The sequence below is a fragment of the Vulpes lagopus genome, chromosome 21, assembly GCF_018345385.1.
Source record: "Vulpes lagopus strain Blue_001 chromosome 21, ASM1834538v1, whole genome shotgun sequence".
NCBI lineage: Eukaryota > Metazoa > Chordata > Mammalia > Carnivora > Canidae > Vulpes > Vulpes lagopus.
In genome coordinates this window covers 1,933,943-1,951,699 of record NC_054844.1, presented here as the reverse complement: position 1 = coordinate 1,951,699, position 17,757 = coordinate 1,933,943, and the positions used below count along the sequence as shown (strand labels likewise).

General features: G+C 42.4%; 2 protein-coding genes across 33 annotated transcripts in view; one reads left to right on the top strand and one right to left on the bottom strand.

Moving 5' to 3' along the window:
- Positions 1–17,757, top strand: part of CACNA1C (calcium voltage-gated channel subunit alpha1 C) — a 760,002-nt gene that overhangs the window by 49,876 nt on the left and 692,369 nt on the right. The window lies entirely within an intron of this gene.
- Positions 13,553–14,068, bottom strand: LOC121479842 (small ubiquitin-related modifier 1-like). Its single transcript, XM_041735701.1, has one exon. The coding sequence runs from the start codon at positions 13,908–13,910 to the stop codon at positions 13,605–13,607; it is 306 nt and encodes a 101-aa protein (XP_041591635.1). The 5' UTR covers positions 13,911–14,068; the 3' UTR covers positions 13,553–13,604.

The window sequence follows — 17,757 nt, the reverse complement described above, 5'->3', positions numbered from 1 at the left end:
CTATAGCACTGTTAGATTTGCTCACAGATCGATTCCGTTTTTTAGTGCCCATAATATGTTAAATATTATTTAAAATGAACTACGTAACTTCACATATTTAATATTTACCATGTAATGGTATCCTTAAGATATCAATGGTAGATGGTTTTATGTTCTATTGATTCCTCATGTTCTTTAACTTTCTGTAGGGAAGAAGCATTTGTTAAGTTTCTTACTATATAGATAGCATCATGGCATGAACATGGCGGACAATCTTTAAAATAGGGTTAAAGACAAACATTAAAAGGTGTATGGTTCTTGGGGATCCCTGGGTGGCGCAGCGGTTTGGCGCCTGCCTTTGGCCCAGGGCGCGATCCTGGAGACCCGGGATCGAATCCCACATCGGGCTCCCGGTGCATGGAGCCCGCTTCTCCCTCTGCCTGTGTCTCTGCCTCTCTCTCTCCCTCTGTGACTATCATAAATAAATAAATTAAAAAAAAAAATTAAAAAAAAAAAAAGGTGTATGGTTCTTTCAGAGAGCCTCTCTCTGTCTCTCTGCCTCTGTATCTGTCTCTCTCTCACTCTCTCTCTCTCTCTCTCTCTCTCTCTCACACACACACACACACACACACACACACACACTTCTCTTGGAACCTGAAGGAAAGGCAGGAACAGAATCCCATCAGCAAATGCCCTTTGATGGACATCAGTAAAACACTTGCCATTCTTCACTGAGGACTCTCTGGATGCTAGATACCTGAAATTTAAATTTCTGAAATTTAAATTTCAGAATAGCTCTGTGGAGTGGGTACTAATATTACGAAAATTTTTCAGATGAATTAACTAGGATCAGGAATATTAAGTAAGTTGCCCAGAGTCACTCACTGTTGGAGAGAGCCTGGGAGAGCCGATTGGGATACCTAGGACTGCTCTCCAAATCTCTGCTCTGTACCTTTACTTCCTGGTACCTTCCTTCCCAACTCATTAATCAGGATAGGTTTCCTGAAGCTGATTTACATGAAGCTAACTTCAGAATGGAGGAATAAAAATAGAAGGCACTGGGGGATGGGAGAAGGTAGATACCTTAAGACAGATACAGTAGAAAAAGAGAAGAAAAATTCTAGATACTTTAAGCTTCCTGAGTCTATAAGTACACTTGGCTGGAATGAAATGGTTGAAGGGGAAAGAAGGGAAGACAGAAGGGCTGATTTGGTGGAAGGCCATGAAAGGAATAAAATTAGACATTGTAGTTACAGAATAGAAACACTGAAACTACACTGAATCTACAGCATCTCAGGAATGGAAGAGAACTTGAATGCCATCTGCCTAATACATAAATTTGCTCTGCGTCTTGACAAGATGGTTGTTAAGCCTTCGTGAATGCCCTTGAAGATGGAGAATTCATTAGATAGTCTCAACATGTGTTGTATTAGAAAGTTTTTCCTGTGTGAACCCCATAGATGCCTACCAGTAATTTCTCCTCACTGCCAGGAACTGACTTCCTACGGCCATACACAACAAGTCTCAGAATAGTCCCTAGGGTAAATACAGAAATATCCACATATTGACTATTTTTTCCCAGTAGTAAAATTATTCCTAGATACTGAGTTCACAGATACTCCCTAATCACTGGTTATCATTCAGAACACTTCTCAATCAACTGGCTTCCTCCTGGCTGATTGGGTATTTCTATGCCAGGAACTTTATATGTATCATTTTCTATCTTATAGCTGAGGAAGTTGAGGCTCAGAGAGCTTGAATAACTTGCCCAGGGTCACTCAACTTATAGACAGAGGAGTTTTACATACAGGCACCTTGGGTCCAGAGCTAGAATACCCAATAAATAAACAAACCATTCTGCCTGGTATAAAAAGAGAATGTTACAGAAAGTAGGGTTACCCAGGGCTTCATGGATGTGCAACTTGTACATTTCCCCTTAGAAGGGCTCTGAGCTTGCTTTAAATGCTCTGCTGTCCTTGTCTTAAAATTCCTAATATATTGAGATGCCTGGGTGGCTTCGTTGGTTAAGCCCCCAAACTCTTGTTTTTCTGTATATTTTTTTTTATTGGAGTTCGATTTGCCAACATATAGTATAATACCCAGTGCTCATCCCATCAAGTGCCCCCCTCAGTGCCTGTCACCCAGTCACTCCATCCCCCCCGCCCACCTCCCCTTCCAATCCCCTTGTTCATTTTCCAGAGTTAGGAGACTTCATGTTCTGTCACCTTCTCTGATATTTCCCACTCAGTTCCCCTCCTTCCCCCTATAATACCTTTCACTATTTTTTATATTCCCCGAATGAATGAAACCTTGTAATGTTTGTCCTTCTCCTTCTGACTTACTTCACTCAGCATAATACCCTCCAGTTCTATCCACATTGAAGCAAACGGTGGTTATTCGTCGTTTCTAATGGCTGAGAAATATTCCATGGTATACGTAGACCATTCATCTTTCTTTATCCATTCATCTGTCAAAGGACATTGAGGTTCCTTCCACAGTTTGGCTATTGTGGACATTGCTGCTATAAACATTGGGGTGCAGGTGTCCTGGCATTTCACTACATCTGTATCTTTGGGGTAAATCCCCAGCAGTGCAATTGCTGGGTCATAGGGCAGGTCTATTTTTAACTCTTTAAGGAACCTCCACACAGTTTTCCAGATGCTTTTAAGATGCAGTTCACATTCCCACCAACAGTGCAAGAGGATTCCCCTTTCTCCACATCCTCTCCAGTATTTGTTGTTTCCTGTCTTGTTAATGTTCCCCATTCTCACTGGTGTGAGGTGGTATCTCACCGTGGTTTTGATTTGTATTTCCCTGATGGCAAGGGATGTAGACATATTCTCATGTGCTTGTTGGCCACGTGTATGTCTTCTTCAGTGAAATTTCTGTTCATGTCTTTGGCCCATTTCATGATTGGATTGTTTGTTTCTTTGCTGTTGAGTTTAATAAGTTCTTTATAGATCTTGGATACTAGCCCTTTACCTGATATGTCATTTGCAAATATCTTCTCCCATTCTGTAGGATGTCTTTTAGTTTTGCTGACTGTTTCTTTTGCTGTCCAGAAGCTTTTTATCTTGATGAAGTCCCAATAGTTCATTTTTGCTTTTGTTTCCCTTGCCTTTACAGATGTATCTTGCAAGAAATTGCTGTGGCCAAGTTCAAAAAGGGTGTTGCCTGTGTTCTCCTATTGGATTTTGATGGATTCTTGTCTCACATTAAGATCTTTCATCCAGGGATCCCTGGGTGGCGCAGCGGTTTGGCGCCTGCCTTTGGCCCAGGGCGCGATCCTGGAGACCCGGGATCGAATCCCATATCAGGCTCCCGGTGCATGGAGCCTGCTTCTCCCTCCGCCTGTGTCTCTGCCTCTCTCTCTCTCTGTGACTATCATAAATAAATAAAAATTAAAAAAAAAATCTTTCATCCATTTTGAGTTTATCTTTGTGTATGGTGTAAGAGAGTGGTCTAGTTTCCTTCTTCTGCACGTGGCTGTCCAATTTTCCCAGCACCATTTATTGAAGAGACTGTCCTTTTTCCAGTGGATAGTCTTTCCTGCTTCGTGGAATATTAGTTGACTATAGAGTTGAGGGCCTATATCTGGGTTCTCTATTCTGTTCCATTGACCTATGTGTCTGTTTTTGTGCCAGGACCACACTGTCTTGATGATCACAGCTTTGTAGTACAACTTGAAATCCAGCATTGTGATGCCCCCGGCTCTAGTTTTCTTTTTTGATATTCCCCTGGCTATTCAGGGTCTTTTCTGGTTCCACACAAATCTTAAGATGATTTGTTCCAACTCTCTGAAGAAAGTCCAGGGTATTTTGATAGGGATTGCATTGAACGTGTAAATTGCCCTGGGGAGCACTGACATTTTCACAATGTTAATTCCTCCTATCTATGAGCGTGGAATATTTTTCCATCTCTTTATATCTTCCTCAATTTCTTTCAGAAGTGTTCTGTAGTTTTTAGGGTATAGATCCTTTACCTCTTTGGTTAGGTATATTCCTAGGTATCTTATGCTTTTGGGTGCAATTGTAAATGGGATTGACTCCTTAATTTCACTTTCTTCAGTCTCATTGTTAGTGTATAGAAATGCCATTGATTTCTGGGCATTGATTTTATATCCTGCCACATTGCTGAATTGCTGTATGAGTTCTAGCAATCTTGGAGTGGAGTCTTTTGGGTTTTCTATGTACAGTATCATGTCATCTGCAAAGCGGGAGAGTGTGACTTCTCCTTTGCCAATTTCAATGGCTTTTATTTCTTTTTGTTGCCTGATTGCTGAGGCTAGGACTTCTAGTACTCTGTCGAATAGGAGTGGTGAGAGTGGACATCCCTGTCATATTCCTGATATTAGGGGAAAGGCTCCCAGTGTTTCCCCATTGAGAATGATATTTGCTGTGGGCTTTTCATAGATGGCTTTTAAGATGCTGAGGAATGTTCCCTCTATCCCTACACTCTGAAGAGTTTTGATCAGGAATGGATGCTGTATTTTGTCAAATGCTTTCTTTGCATCTATTGAGAGGATCATATGATTCTTGTTTTTCCTCTTGTTGATATGATCTATCACAGTGATTGTTTTACGATTGTTGAACCAGCCTTGCATCCCGGGGATAAATCCCATTTGGTTATGGTAAATAATCTTCTTAATGTACTGTTGGATCCTATTGGCTAGTATCTTGTGGAAAATTTTTGTATGTGTTCATCAGAGATATTGGTCTACAGTTCTCCTTCTTTTTGGTGGAGTCTTTGTCTGATTTTGGAATTAGGGTGATGCTAGCCTCATAAAACAAATTTGGAAGTATTCCGTCCCTTTTCATCTGAGCCCCCACACTCTTGATTCCAGTTCACGTCATGATTTTGGGGATGTGGGATCAAGCCCTGCATCAGGCTCAGAGTTAGGCATGGAGATTGGGATTCTCTCTCTCCTTCTCCCTCTACCCCTCCCTCACTTGCACATGTGTGCCTGCACACGCTCTGTCTAAAATCAATCAATCAATCAATCAATTTTTAAAAAACAATCCTAACATATTGGAAACAGGGAGCCCTGAAATATCATTTTATGCAGAGCCCTGAAAATTAATGGGTTCTGGGCCCACCATTGAAACGATCAAGCTGACAAATAAGCCAACTTTTTTTTGGCGATGTGGTGCATCTAGTGTTCTGTAGTTCTGCAGATTAATACCTGTAAAACCCAGTCCCCATTCACTGCCCTGATCTCACTGCCCTAGAAAGCCCCAGCAGGCAGCTGCAGTGGTGTGGGTGCAGAGTGTATGGATGGTTTCTTTCCTTGTACCTTCAGTCCTATGTATGGAGGATAGCTGAATTCTGGCAAGGATGCTTTTACATTTTGGGGTTTTGTTACTTTCTACTCCTTTGACATCGTATTTTCTGTCAGATGAAATTTATGGGCACATTATAGTGGTTGACAGGAACAATGGGCCTCCAGGATTTCCCTGGGAGAAACCTCCACCTGCTGAGTGAGAGCTTCCTCCTTTTGGCTAATGTGGGAGCTCTCGGATCTCCTCATTACTTCCTCAGCCTGCTGTAAATGCCAGGAAGGCAGACTTCACAAGAGCAGGGCAGAGGTGGGATGTGGAACTGCAGCTGGATCTTTCAAGTAACTGTTTCAGAAAAAGTCAGCTGGAAGAGGTCATGTCCGTGCTCCTTGGATGGAGCACTTTCAGTTGTCTTACTAAATCCAGTTTAACAAAAATGGGCCTAAGTAAATGCGGCTCAACCCATGACTGCCAATTAAGGAAAAGGACAAGCAACATGTAATCACACACATCCACGCAACACTGTCTTATAACATCAGTTGCTTGACATGATGTTTCACTGCTCATGAGTCTTCATTTAGACTGTGAATTCCTTCAAAGTGGCGGTCAGGTATGGAGAGCCTGCATTGAGAATTACGAAAGTTGGATTTCTGACTAGTATTACGTCTCTCATTTAAGTGAAGGGGTTGCAGTAAGCAATTACCAAGTACAGCTCTTCATATCCAGCTCAGGACTTTTATAAGGCTTCATATTTTGAGAATGGACAGACTTAGAGTTTGCATTTCCTTCTCTTGACTCAAAGCGCATAGGCTTTCAATCAATGAAGAGACATTTTCTGATGTCTTTTTATTCACTGCACTGTGAGTACAGCATCAGAGTGATGTGTACAGGCAATGGGCTCATCATGAGAAAGTTACATAGGAGGTTGCCTTTCAGACTTTTCCTCTAGGGCCATGGAGTCTTAGCTCTGTCAGGTAGGATCCACATAACCCAGGTATTTGTACATGACATCTTTAGATGGACTACAGATTCAGCTGCTGTAAAAGAAACCCTAAATCACAGTGAATTAAGTGGGGGCAGACATTTGATTCTCCTTCAAGCAAGCCGGTGTCTCCCAGTGTCAGACACCCAGGTCCTCTCTATCTTGTTAGGGCAACTGCCACACCTAGAACATTGCCTTTGCCAGCATGGCCCAAGATGGCTCCCTGGCATATTCACAGTCCCAGCGACAGGATGAAAGAAGGGGAGCTGAAAGTTGAACTGCAGTGCTCACACTCCCTCGCAGTCCCACAACTAGAACTTGGTCTGTTGGAAGAGGGGAATGTAATCTTTATTCTGGGCAGCCGGGTGGGACGTGTGCCAGTGGATATTGGCAGATGAGCAGCAGTCTTTTTTATCTTGGGATTTGGTTAAGATGAACAAAAGTTCTGCGTTCTGTTGGGAACATCTTCACTTCTGACCCACCGGGGGATGTCTATGTACTTTAGTATATGCATTCATAGTTAATGAATTATGAAGACTAAAGCAGGCACCAACATTCCATCCCGCTTCTGAGGAGCTGGTGCAAACCTTCAGCCAGTGTGGCCATGGACATGGCCTCTGTACCAGCCCAGGCTAGGTCTCCTCAGCATATCCTGTGGCATTCTTGTTTGGACTGTGCTAGAAAGTCACCTTCTCTCTTTATGATGCATTTTACCAGCTACTGGGCTTCATTTATGTACCTGTCAAAGCATAGTTTCTAAGCACTGGTTTCTGGGGATGCTCCCTTCTAATACCTTCTACAAAATGCTGCAGTTTCTAGTTCTTCCAACCTGAATTATTTGCATCTCTGTGGGATTTGTATTACTGTGACTGTAGGGAAGGGAAGGGGAAAGAGTTGTTTCCTACTTACAGTTAGAGTGGAAGAATGACCTCTGGCCATATGGAAACATGTTCTGTGGTTCCATGATCCATGCAACACCTGTAAATGCTGACTGCAGGTGATGGTGTCTCAGCAGAGCAGGGCCAATGATGTGTGATCCCCCACCCCCAGGTCAATAGCTGGTAGGCAAGCCACAAGGGGCATGGTGGGGGTACACATGGGCTCTAGAAGTGAATGTGGCAGTATGCTTTTCCTGTCCTTGCCCTGTGCGTTCTGCACAGTGGAGTGGCAGACATTTTCTTGTTGAGGACTAGTTTACTGGAAGCCTCCAAAATGGTTCTTGGATGGCTTTATTTTTAGCCTTCAAACAAGGCTGAGCCTTCCTGCTTTTCTTTTTTCTCTCACATTCCAGCCTCCTGGAATGCGGCTTTGTCTTTTGTATTCTGATTCAAATCCTCTTCAACCACTGGAGACTCAAATACCTTCTCTTGGAGAGGCCCTCCTGCAAAATACTGATTTTTTTTTTTTGACACTTGTTTTTCTCTCATGTTCGTCTATCAGTTGACTTGAACTATCACTGATCTCTATTGCTAAGTATTTAAACTTCACATATTTTTGTCTTCTTTTCTCACTGAGGTTGTAAACACTTGAATTCTTTTACTCCTGTATTTAACAGTCACTTAGTAGTCATTTATTAAGGCCTGCTCTGTACCCGCTACTGTGCAAGGTACTGGTTATGCAAAGACAGTCTCTCTCTTGGCACCTATATAAGATAACTCAGGAAGGAAGGCAGTTACTGGAAACAAGAGAACAAATGATTACTGGTAGACATATGTGCAAATGCTTTGAAAGATAAGAAAACCAACTGCCTAGGAATGTTGGAAAGTTTTATTGAAGGAGCTGGCATTTCTGATGGCCTATCAAATGGAAGAGGAGAGACAGTTACAAGTGTAATTGAGTATGTTCCATGGTTTGAGGGAAGTAGGATTTGGAGGTCTATGTGTGTTTGGCTGGGCAAAGGGGAAGATGAGCAGGAGAAAATGCTAAAAAGGTGAGGTGGGCAAGATGGTGAAGTGCTTACAGGCTTTGCTAAAGCATTTGGATGATCCTGTGGGGAACAGGGACCCCTGGACCTCTTAAGGAGGGGAGTGTCATGGTCACATATGTATATTAGAATGATGATGTTGGATTCAGGTGAAAAATTGAGTGGAGTGGGGAGTAAGCCCAGGGACAGATGGGTCAGTTTGATTCAAATTCCTGCTGAGTACAGCGTGAGAAGGAAGGGGGTGAGGAGAGGCTAGGAATGAATGAGCGGAGCACATCTGAGAGCATGAGGATGACTCACTGGATGTGGAAGAAGCTACGAGCGAGAGCGCCGGTAGCCTTTATGCCTCTGCAGAAGGCCATGTCCTACCTCGTAGCTGATAAACATCAATTCACTTTTCAACACAGCCCGCCAGTGATGTATACCCCTGTGACATTTAATTTTTGATGTTAGCTCCTAAGAGCAAAACAATATTGATATTATTACTTTTTAGGGTTGATTATAAGCATTTTGTGTGAGTTTACAGCATAAGCACAAAATTTTGTGATGTTATGGTCAGCCTGTTGGGCAGTCAGACTATTTTCTAATTAAGTTTACTTCGTGACATTTTGGGGAGGGTGTAGTATCTGTTCTGGGAGTACACAATCAAAATGTGTTCCCTGCTGTGTGTTAAAGAAAAACAAAAACTGCAAAATGTTTCTTTCACTTCAGGTTTTATGGGTTAAAAAAAAATAGAGAAATAGCCTTCTAATTCTTTCCTGCCATTCCCCAAAGAAAGATACTGTGATATTTTATTAAATTCAAATAGTGAAGTTTTGTTTGTTTGTTTCCTACTGTCAGGCCAGCAACCTGAACCATGATGTGGAGGGAGAGGGGATTGGGAAAAGAAAAATATTTCCTGGTATAATCTCCCTTCCAGTACCAAGAAATGCTTGTCCCTGGGATGGTATACGCCACCCAGATGGCAGAGCAAGGGGGTTTAGTAGGAACATATCTTTTCCTTTTTGTCTGGTGTTGCCCATAACCACATAATTGTTTTTAGCTTAATTGGTTCAGATGCTGCATTGTTTCCAAAGGAGATCAATCTTTCTCTCAGTCCAACTCCTGTGCAAGCTGAACCGCACCCCCCCCCCGCACCCTCCACCCCATAAAGCTCCACTGCTTTAATGCCTAAATGCTTAACAGTCTATCTGCTGATCCCCTTAGCTCCCAGATACTGAAAATAAATTATCTTTATGTTATGGCTGCTATTAATATATTCCTGTTTGTCTTGGCCTCTGAGTTATGGGGTAGCCGTCTGCCTTGAACACTGCACCATAACAGTTGTATAACCTCTTCCAAGCACTGCAGCAAACTTGAATTTATAAATGCCTGTGGAATGAGAGGTGCTGACTTGAGCATGGACGTTTACAGCAGAAGTTCTCTTCCCTGAAGGTCTCTGTCAGCTGATCTTACCAGAATGATTATGAGAGACTCAGCCTCTCCTGACATTTCTTGACCCATTATTCATTGACCAAGTTTAATTGCAGGAATCCAGCAAGATGTCAGGATCAAGTTTTATGAAGAATGAAGTCATACTGCATTGATTGATGTAAAACTCTAATAAATGATGCAGCTTCGTAATTAGAGAGTATTTAGACAAAACATACAGATTCTGAGTTGAAAGCTTGTCTCCCAAGAGGGGAGATCCTCGGAAGGCTGAGGTTTTGAACATTTTTATGTTGGTCTGACGTTACATCCCTGGAGGGACCCCACTTGCACTTCTTTTTTTTTTTAAAGATTTATTCATTTGAGAGAAAGTGTGTGTGCACCTGAGAGAGAGCAAGCAAACACAAGTCAGTGGAGGGGAAGGGCAGAGGGAGAGGGAGAAGCAGCACCCCCCCCTTCCCTGGCTGAGCAGGAAGTCTGATGTGGGGCTCAATCCCAGGACCTCGGGTTCATGACCTGAGCAGAAGGCAGACGCTTAACTGACTAACCCACTCAGGCACCCCTCACTTGCACTTCTTACCTGAAATCTTCACCAACTCTGTATAAGGACACCAATCCAAACAAGTATCTTTGAGCAAAGTGACTAGAATATTCTAAGTTTCCCCACCATGTTGAAGAAAGCCTAAAGGTGTGGTATTGAAATTAAGATTTTTAGGTTTTATTTTCAGAAGAACTGCATGAGTTTCTGTTCAAGTGGGTCTCAAACTGTTCCACAGGGTCATGGGGGTTCCAAGAAAGTGTCTCAGGAACTGCGTGGGGCATGGACAGGGGTTCTGCTTTCTTCCTCTGCCACCTTCATCCAGAAAAGCTCCATACTTTTATCTCCTGTGCATGTTGGCCTTCTAAGTACATTTCATTCTAAGAATGAGTTCTGCTGCTTAAATAATTGGAAAACTTGATCTAGCCTAATTCTCAGTTTTACAGAAGAGGATACCGAGGGCCATGGAGATTGTAAAATCTGCCCATGGTCACCATAGCAATGACCAAGATGGATCTAAAACATTGATCTCTTTGTTAGTTTTCCCCATTCTCACTGGTGTGAGGTGGTATCTCATTGTGGTTTTGATTTGTATTTCCCTGATGGCAAGTGATGCGGAGCATTTTCTCATGTGCTTGTTGGCCATGTGTATGTCTTCCTCTGTGAGATTTCTGTTCATGTCTTTTGCCCATTTCATGATGGATTGTTTGTTTCTTGGGTGTTGAGTTTCATAAGTTCTTTATAGATCTTGGAAACTAGCCCTTTATCTGATAAGTCATTTGCAAATATCTTCTCCCATTCTGTAGGTTGTCTTTTAGTTTTGTTGACTGTATCCTTTGCTTTGCAAAAGCTTCTTATCTTGATGAAGTCCCAATAGTTCATTTTTGCTTTTGTTTCTCTTGCCTTCATGGATGAATCTTGTAAGAAGTTACTGTGGCCAAGTTCAAAAAGGGTGTTGCCTGTGTTCTCCTCTAGGATTTTGATGGAATCTTGTCCTCATTTAGATCTTTCATCCATTTTGAATTTACCTTTGTGTCTGGTGCAAGAGAGTGGTCTAGTTTCATTTTTCTGCATGTGGATGTCCAATTTTCCCAGCACCATTTATTGAAGAGACTGTCTTTTTTCCAGTGAATAGTCTTTCCTCCTTTGTCGAATATTAGTTGACCATAAAGTTCAGGGTCCACTTCTGGATTCTCTATTCCGTTCCATTGATTTATGTGTCTATTTTTGTGCCAGTACCACACTGTCTTGATGATCACAGCTTTGTAGTGCAACCTGAAATCTGGCATTGTGATGCCCCCAGCTATGGTTTTCTTTTTTAAAATTCCCCTGGCTATTCGGGGTCTTTTCTGATTCCACACAAATCTTAAAATAATTTGTTCCAACTCTCTGAAGAAAGTCCATGGTATTTTGATAGGGATTGCATTAAACGTGTAAATTGCCCTGGGTAACATTGACATTTTCACTATATTAATTCTTCCAATCCATGAGCATGGAATATTTTTCCATCTCTTTGTGTCTTCCTCAATTTGGAGAGGATGTGGAGAAAGGGGAACCCTCCTGGACTCTTGGCAGGAATGTGAACTGGTGCAGCCACTCTGGAAAACTGTGTGGAGGTTCCTCAAAGAGTTAAAAATAGATCTGCCCTATGACCCAGCAATTGCACTGCTGGGGATTTACCCCAAAGATACAGATGCAATGAAACGCTGGGACACCTGCACCCTGATGTTTCTATCAGCAATGTCCACAATAGCCAAACTGTGGAAGGAGCCTCGTTGTCCATCGAAAGATGAATGGATAAAGAAGATGTGCCTTATGTATATGATGGAATATTACTCAGCCATTAGAAACGACAAATACCCACCATTTGCTTTGACATGGATGGAACTGGAGGGTATTATGCTGAGTGAAGTCAGTCAATCGGAGAAGGACAAACATTATATGGTCTCATTCATTTGGGGAATATAAAAAATAGTGAAAGAGAATAAAGGGGAAAGGAGAAAAAATGAGTGGGAAATATCAGAAAGGGAGACAGAACATGAAAGACTCCTAACTCTGGGAAACGAACTAGGGGTGGTAGAAGGGGAGGTGAGCGGGGGGTGGGGGTGACTGGGTGACGAGCACTGAGGTGGGCACTTGACAGGATGAGCACTGGGTGTTATTCTATATGTTGGAAAATTGAACACCAATAAAAAATAAATTTATAATAAAATAAATAAATAAATAAATAGAAAAAAAAATAAAACATTGATCTCTTGTCTAGCAGTCCACTGTCCTTTACTCTTCCTAATGACTCTTGGATTCCTCAGTGTAGCCATGACCAAGATGGGGCTATTAGCACCAACCTTAGAGCTAAACTAGAACCTAAAAGAAATTGGATTCTGCTTACAGAGATGCCATAGAGCACAGAGGTTAAACAAATAGGTACTGGATTTGGACTGTCTGGGCTCACATCTCTTCTCCACCCTTGCTAGCTGTATGACCTCACATAAACTTAAGCTCCTTAACCTTCCTCGAGTTCTGCTTCCCCAGCTGTAAAACAGCTGTTGTGCAGGTGAGATAAATCAGTGCGCATACAAGTACTGCCAACAGTGCATGGCAAGGAGTAAATATTCAATAAACATTAGTTTTTATTTAAAAGTTTGAATCATTAGCTCTTTGAATCCTGGGCTCTTCTGTAACTTTCCCTTGGATGCATTGTTTTTTTGTTTTTGTTTTTGTTTTTACAAATATTTTGTTTATTTTAATGAAGCTGGTACAGACAATGTCCATTTAAAACCCATATCCCAGGCCAAAAAATACAAATAAAATAAAAAAGAGCAGTGTTCTGCTGAATACACTTCTGCATGAATAACTTTATTAACTGCTAATGAAAATTAGAACTTTTCTAGGATCTTCTGACAAGACTTTTATCTTAAAATGCTTTCTCTTCAGTGAAGCCATCTTTGGAGTTAGTCATTTACTGTCATCATCTCTGTCTTCTCGACTCCAGCCTGATATTTCTCTTCTTTTGGTCCAGACTCTCAAATTTTAAAAGAAGCTTCAAGTTAAGGAAAGGTAATTTTTCCACAGTTCAGTTCTCTGAAAAACTTCCATCTCCCACTGAAAGTCATAGTCCAGGAGTGAAGCAATCACATGCTAGAACTTCAGGGCCAATTGGAAAGTCATCCTGAACACTTGTATTGGTCGATCTTATTTATCACAAGCCTGAAAATGCACAGTCCTGGAAAAGGTGGCCTCTCTGTGCACACATGTAATTTTTAAAAAGGAAAGGACAATATGAAGGGGGATGAGGTTTGATCACCAAAAATCAGCACAATGAAAACAAGTGATAATGAATAATGGGCACTATTCAAATTACCAGATGTTTTAAAGAGATAGGGTGCCAGTTTTCAATTCCGTTTTGAACACCACATTACAAAAGAACTATTTTTAAAAATAAAAAAGGATTGAGGATAAAGAAAAAAAAAAGAATATCTAAATCATTGAATGACCCCCTGTTTGTTCCTGATAAACTTCAATCACATCTTCTTCCTCCATTCCCAGTTCTTTTGGAGTGTGATTATCAGCAATTCTCTGACCTTCAAAGAGAAACCTGAGCGAATTCATTAGAACTCCCTGCCTTTGACAGTATGATTCTTTGAGTTTCTTGAGATGTGTTGTCATTTTCACTTTGAAGTGGATCTCACTGCTATCCTGTCCAATGACTTTGAGTTTAATGTATTCTCCTTCCTTCTTATCCCCCAAGTCCTCAGTTGAAGGTTTTGCCTCCTGGTCAGACATGGTGACGTTGGCTTCACCCAGGGTCTCCGCACTGCAGTGGTCTCGGGTAGGCAGAACCTCACTCCGGGGTTTACAAATCCGTCTCCCCTTGGATGCATTGTAACTTGTTGATCCTATGATATTTGATGCCAAGGATGACCATGTTTGTGGGTGTGTGTTCCCTCATGTCTGTTAAAGCCATTATCATGTGGTGGGAGGAGTGATAAGATCATAGGCTATTGGAACTGGAAGCTTGTGTTATGTTGTAGATAATTGAGTGAGAGCTGAAGTCCCCATCACCAGAAATGACTTGCTTAGTCTTCTGGGATTTTCCAAATTGTGACATCTGACACAATCCTGGAATATCTGCAGTCTATCCAAAACCACTTTGTATTCTTTGCCCCAATATGTTTATGCTGCAGTTAGAAAAAATCATTTTCTATTGAGGTAACATTCACTCAACATAAAATTAACCTGTTTATTGTGTACCGTTCAGTGGTATTACATACATTCACAATGTTGAGCGACCAGCGCTTCTATCTGGACACCATGCATTTTCATCACTCCCAAAGCAAACCCGGTCCCCAAAGAGCAGCCATTCCTCATTCCCCCTCCTCTCAGCCCCTGTCAACCACTAATCCACTTTCTGTCTTTATAGACTTACTTATTCTGGATTTTTCAGATACATGGCATCATACAATATGTGAACTTTTATATCTGGCTAACTTCCCTCAGCATAACACTTTATTTTTATTTATTTATTTATTTATTTTTAAAAGATTTTATTTATTTATTCATAGAGACACACACACACAAACACAGAGAGAGAGAGAGAGAGAGAGAGAGAGAGAGAGAGAGAGACAGGTAGAGGGAGAAGCAGGCTCCATGCAGGGAGCCTGACCTGGGACTCCCGGGTCTCCAGGATCACACCCTGGACTGAAGGCGGTGCTAAACCGCTGAGCCACCGGGGGTGCCCAGCATAACACTTTAAAGGTTCATCCACATTGTTGCATGCATCAGTACTTTATTCCTTTCCTTGATATTTATATTGCATTTTGGTTAAAGGATCCCAGTTTCCCTTTCATCTCCCAGCATCCCCCTGAAGTGAGGCTAACTGACCACAACATAGTTTTCCGTTTTCTATATCTCTCTTCCCTTTCACTCCAGATCTCTGTCATTGATAAGAGACTACATTGTGGTCCCCTTTCTTACTACCAACCTGTCCCTAGTTTCTCAGGACAGGAGCCCAAGGGCAGAGAAAGCTCACCACCTGCTATCCTATCTAGAGTCTTATCTCTGAGGCCATTTTAGACACGTGCTTGTGCCCAGGTATTTGTGAACTCAGATGATTGGGCTGGCATCTCTACCATGAAGAAGGAACAGACTTCAGAGGCTGGACGGTTCAGCCCGCAGATGATCCCAGGTGGAACTAGCTGACACGTGGCCCCACTGGTTCTTGGCGACAATGCCATCATGTAGATTAGCAGAGCAATAAGTAAGTGTCATTTCATAATGTTGAGGTGTTCTGTTTGTTAACTTGATGAGTTCCTTGTCTGTAAGGATGAACATCTGAACTCTAGAAGAGAGATTAAAAAAATAACATCACCATCCTAATCAGGTCCAATAATTCGCATTTTAAGGTTGGATCTAATGCTGAAGAATTTCTGGCATCCTTCCTTGGAATCAATTACAGTCAATTTCATCACATTTTACATCAGTTAAAGGAACATTGTCAAGATCAAATATTGCCCAACATAAATGTCTTTTGTTTTAATTTCCTTACCCTCATAAACCAAGAACTTCATAGACTACTGTGCCAAAAACATATTTTTCAAGCCAAATTTTGCGGGTTCAGTCTCTATTTGGGCTGTGGTGAGGAAAGCAGCAGCCTCCCTTTCCTGATCCCACATGGTTACCTGTACTGTTTTGATCCTTCTTCATGATTCTCAGGTGTACCCTGGACTCTGCCTTCTGTCTGCATACAGGGGTCTGTGCCCTGTTTCCTCAAGTGCTTAAGAAGTTGTCTTTCTTTATTGATGGGATTATTTGTGCTAATCTTTCCAGAGGACAGGCAAGGGCCACAGCAGGGCAGAGAAACAGACAGGGCAAGCAGCCAGAGATCTGATGAGCAACAGAGCCTGAGCAGGACAAGGCCATGCTCCACAGGTCTGAAGCTGTGTACAAGCCACCCTGTAGGTCCAGGCACCATGAGCGTCAACTCAGAGAAGTTGAACTCAGAGTAGCTGAGGCAGAAAGGATCCAACGTGGACTTTAATACAAGAGGTGAGTTAGGCAGCCAGCAAGAGGACCAACAGCAGGTTGGGACATGCCCATGAGTTTAGGTTCCAAAGCAGAAGCAAGCTTTTTCTTGACCTCTTTGACCTTCTCATTGTTCCCTGTGATGGGCAAGAACCCACAGGTGTGTACTTGCTGCTGAGGGCAAGACAGGTCTCCACAGGTGCAACTTATTCCTGATTAAGGATGGACAGAGAGGCCTAGACCTTTTCATAGGTCTCCTAACATGCGTTGCTAATGAGATTTTGTTCTATTGTGGCCCTGCTATGTAAAATACCCATGGCCATTCCTGGTCCCCACCAGGCAGACCCTCTCCTCCTCATCAAAATTGGAATATCCAAAGAGTCAGACACCTCTTCATTCTCTTAGGGGCCCAACCTGGATTCTTTCTCATCACTATGATCTCAGTATGGGGAAACTTGAACTTATCCATATTTTTGCTTCCCTGAGCCTTCTGGTGTCCAGGTGAGCTTGAGTTGGCTAAATGGTGGGCCAGGTTCCTTAGCACACAGGTAGGCAGCAGGGTGAATATAGAGTTGAGCTGAGTTCTCCAGGATAGACCATTTGGAAGACAATGCTTTCCTGGCTCCCATCCTTCCTTCCTTGTCCCATGTCTTTGGGCAGAAGAAGGTTGAAGAATAAGTTTCTTTTCATATCCACCCTTATTTTCTATGGACGTAAAGTTTGAAAGTAAGTCCACTTGAGCTTCTGCCTCTTTTCCTCTCTGGCTTCCCCTTATTCCAGAGCAAAGGTTTTGAATGCACAACAGAATCACTGGGGAGACTTACAAATCCTAATGCCCAGGCTGAACTCCTAACTGATTAAATCAGCACCTCTGGGGTGGGTCCCAGGCACAGGCCTGCTTATGGTCTTCCAGGGGACAGCCATGGTTGGGAACCCAAACTGTAGTGAAACTTTATGACAGTGGCCTAGCCAGAGCAGTCTTGGCCAACCCAGGCATCCCTCTGCTTCCCCTTTCTGCACAGAATCAGCAGGACGCCAGGCTTTGCTGAGGGTTCAGTTCAGCATCTGAGGCAGCACAACCCTTCAGAGTTTGACTTCTACTCCTCAATTGTCTAGCACGCAATCCCAACCCTGCCACTTGCTGTGCTGTTTCTTCACATACGAGTGGGGCTGGTAGCTGCCCAGGCCGTGTAACCACCTGCCCAGGTGGTTGTAAGGATTCTCTGAGTTATTGTATATAAGAGATTTAAAGGAACATGTCCTATAGAGGTGCTAAATGTTATTATCTTTCATAGAATGATTTGTTTTCATAAAACTTTATTGTTGGACATAAACTTTGCCTCTTGGTGGTTTCTCTTTTGTCCTAGTGTCAACTTCCTATCAAAGACAAAGTGCTTCCCCCTTCATTTTCTCCTATATTCTCTCTCTCTCTTTTTTTAAGACTTATTTATTTTAGAGAGAGAGAGAGTGCAGGGGGAGGGGCAAAGGGAGAGGATCTCAAGTAGACTCTGCTGAGCATGGAGCCTGATGTGGGGCTATATCTCACCATCCTGAGATCATGATCTGAATCGAAATCAAGAGTCAGATGCTTAGCTGACTGAGCCATCCA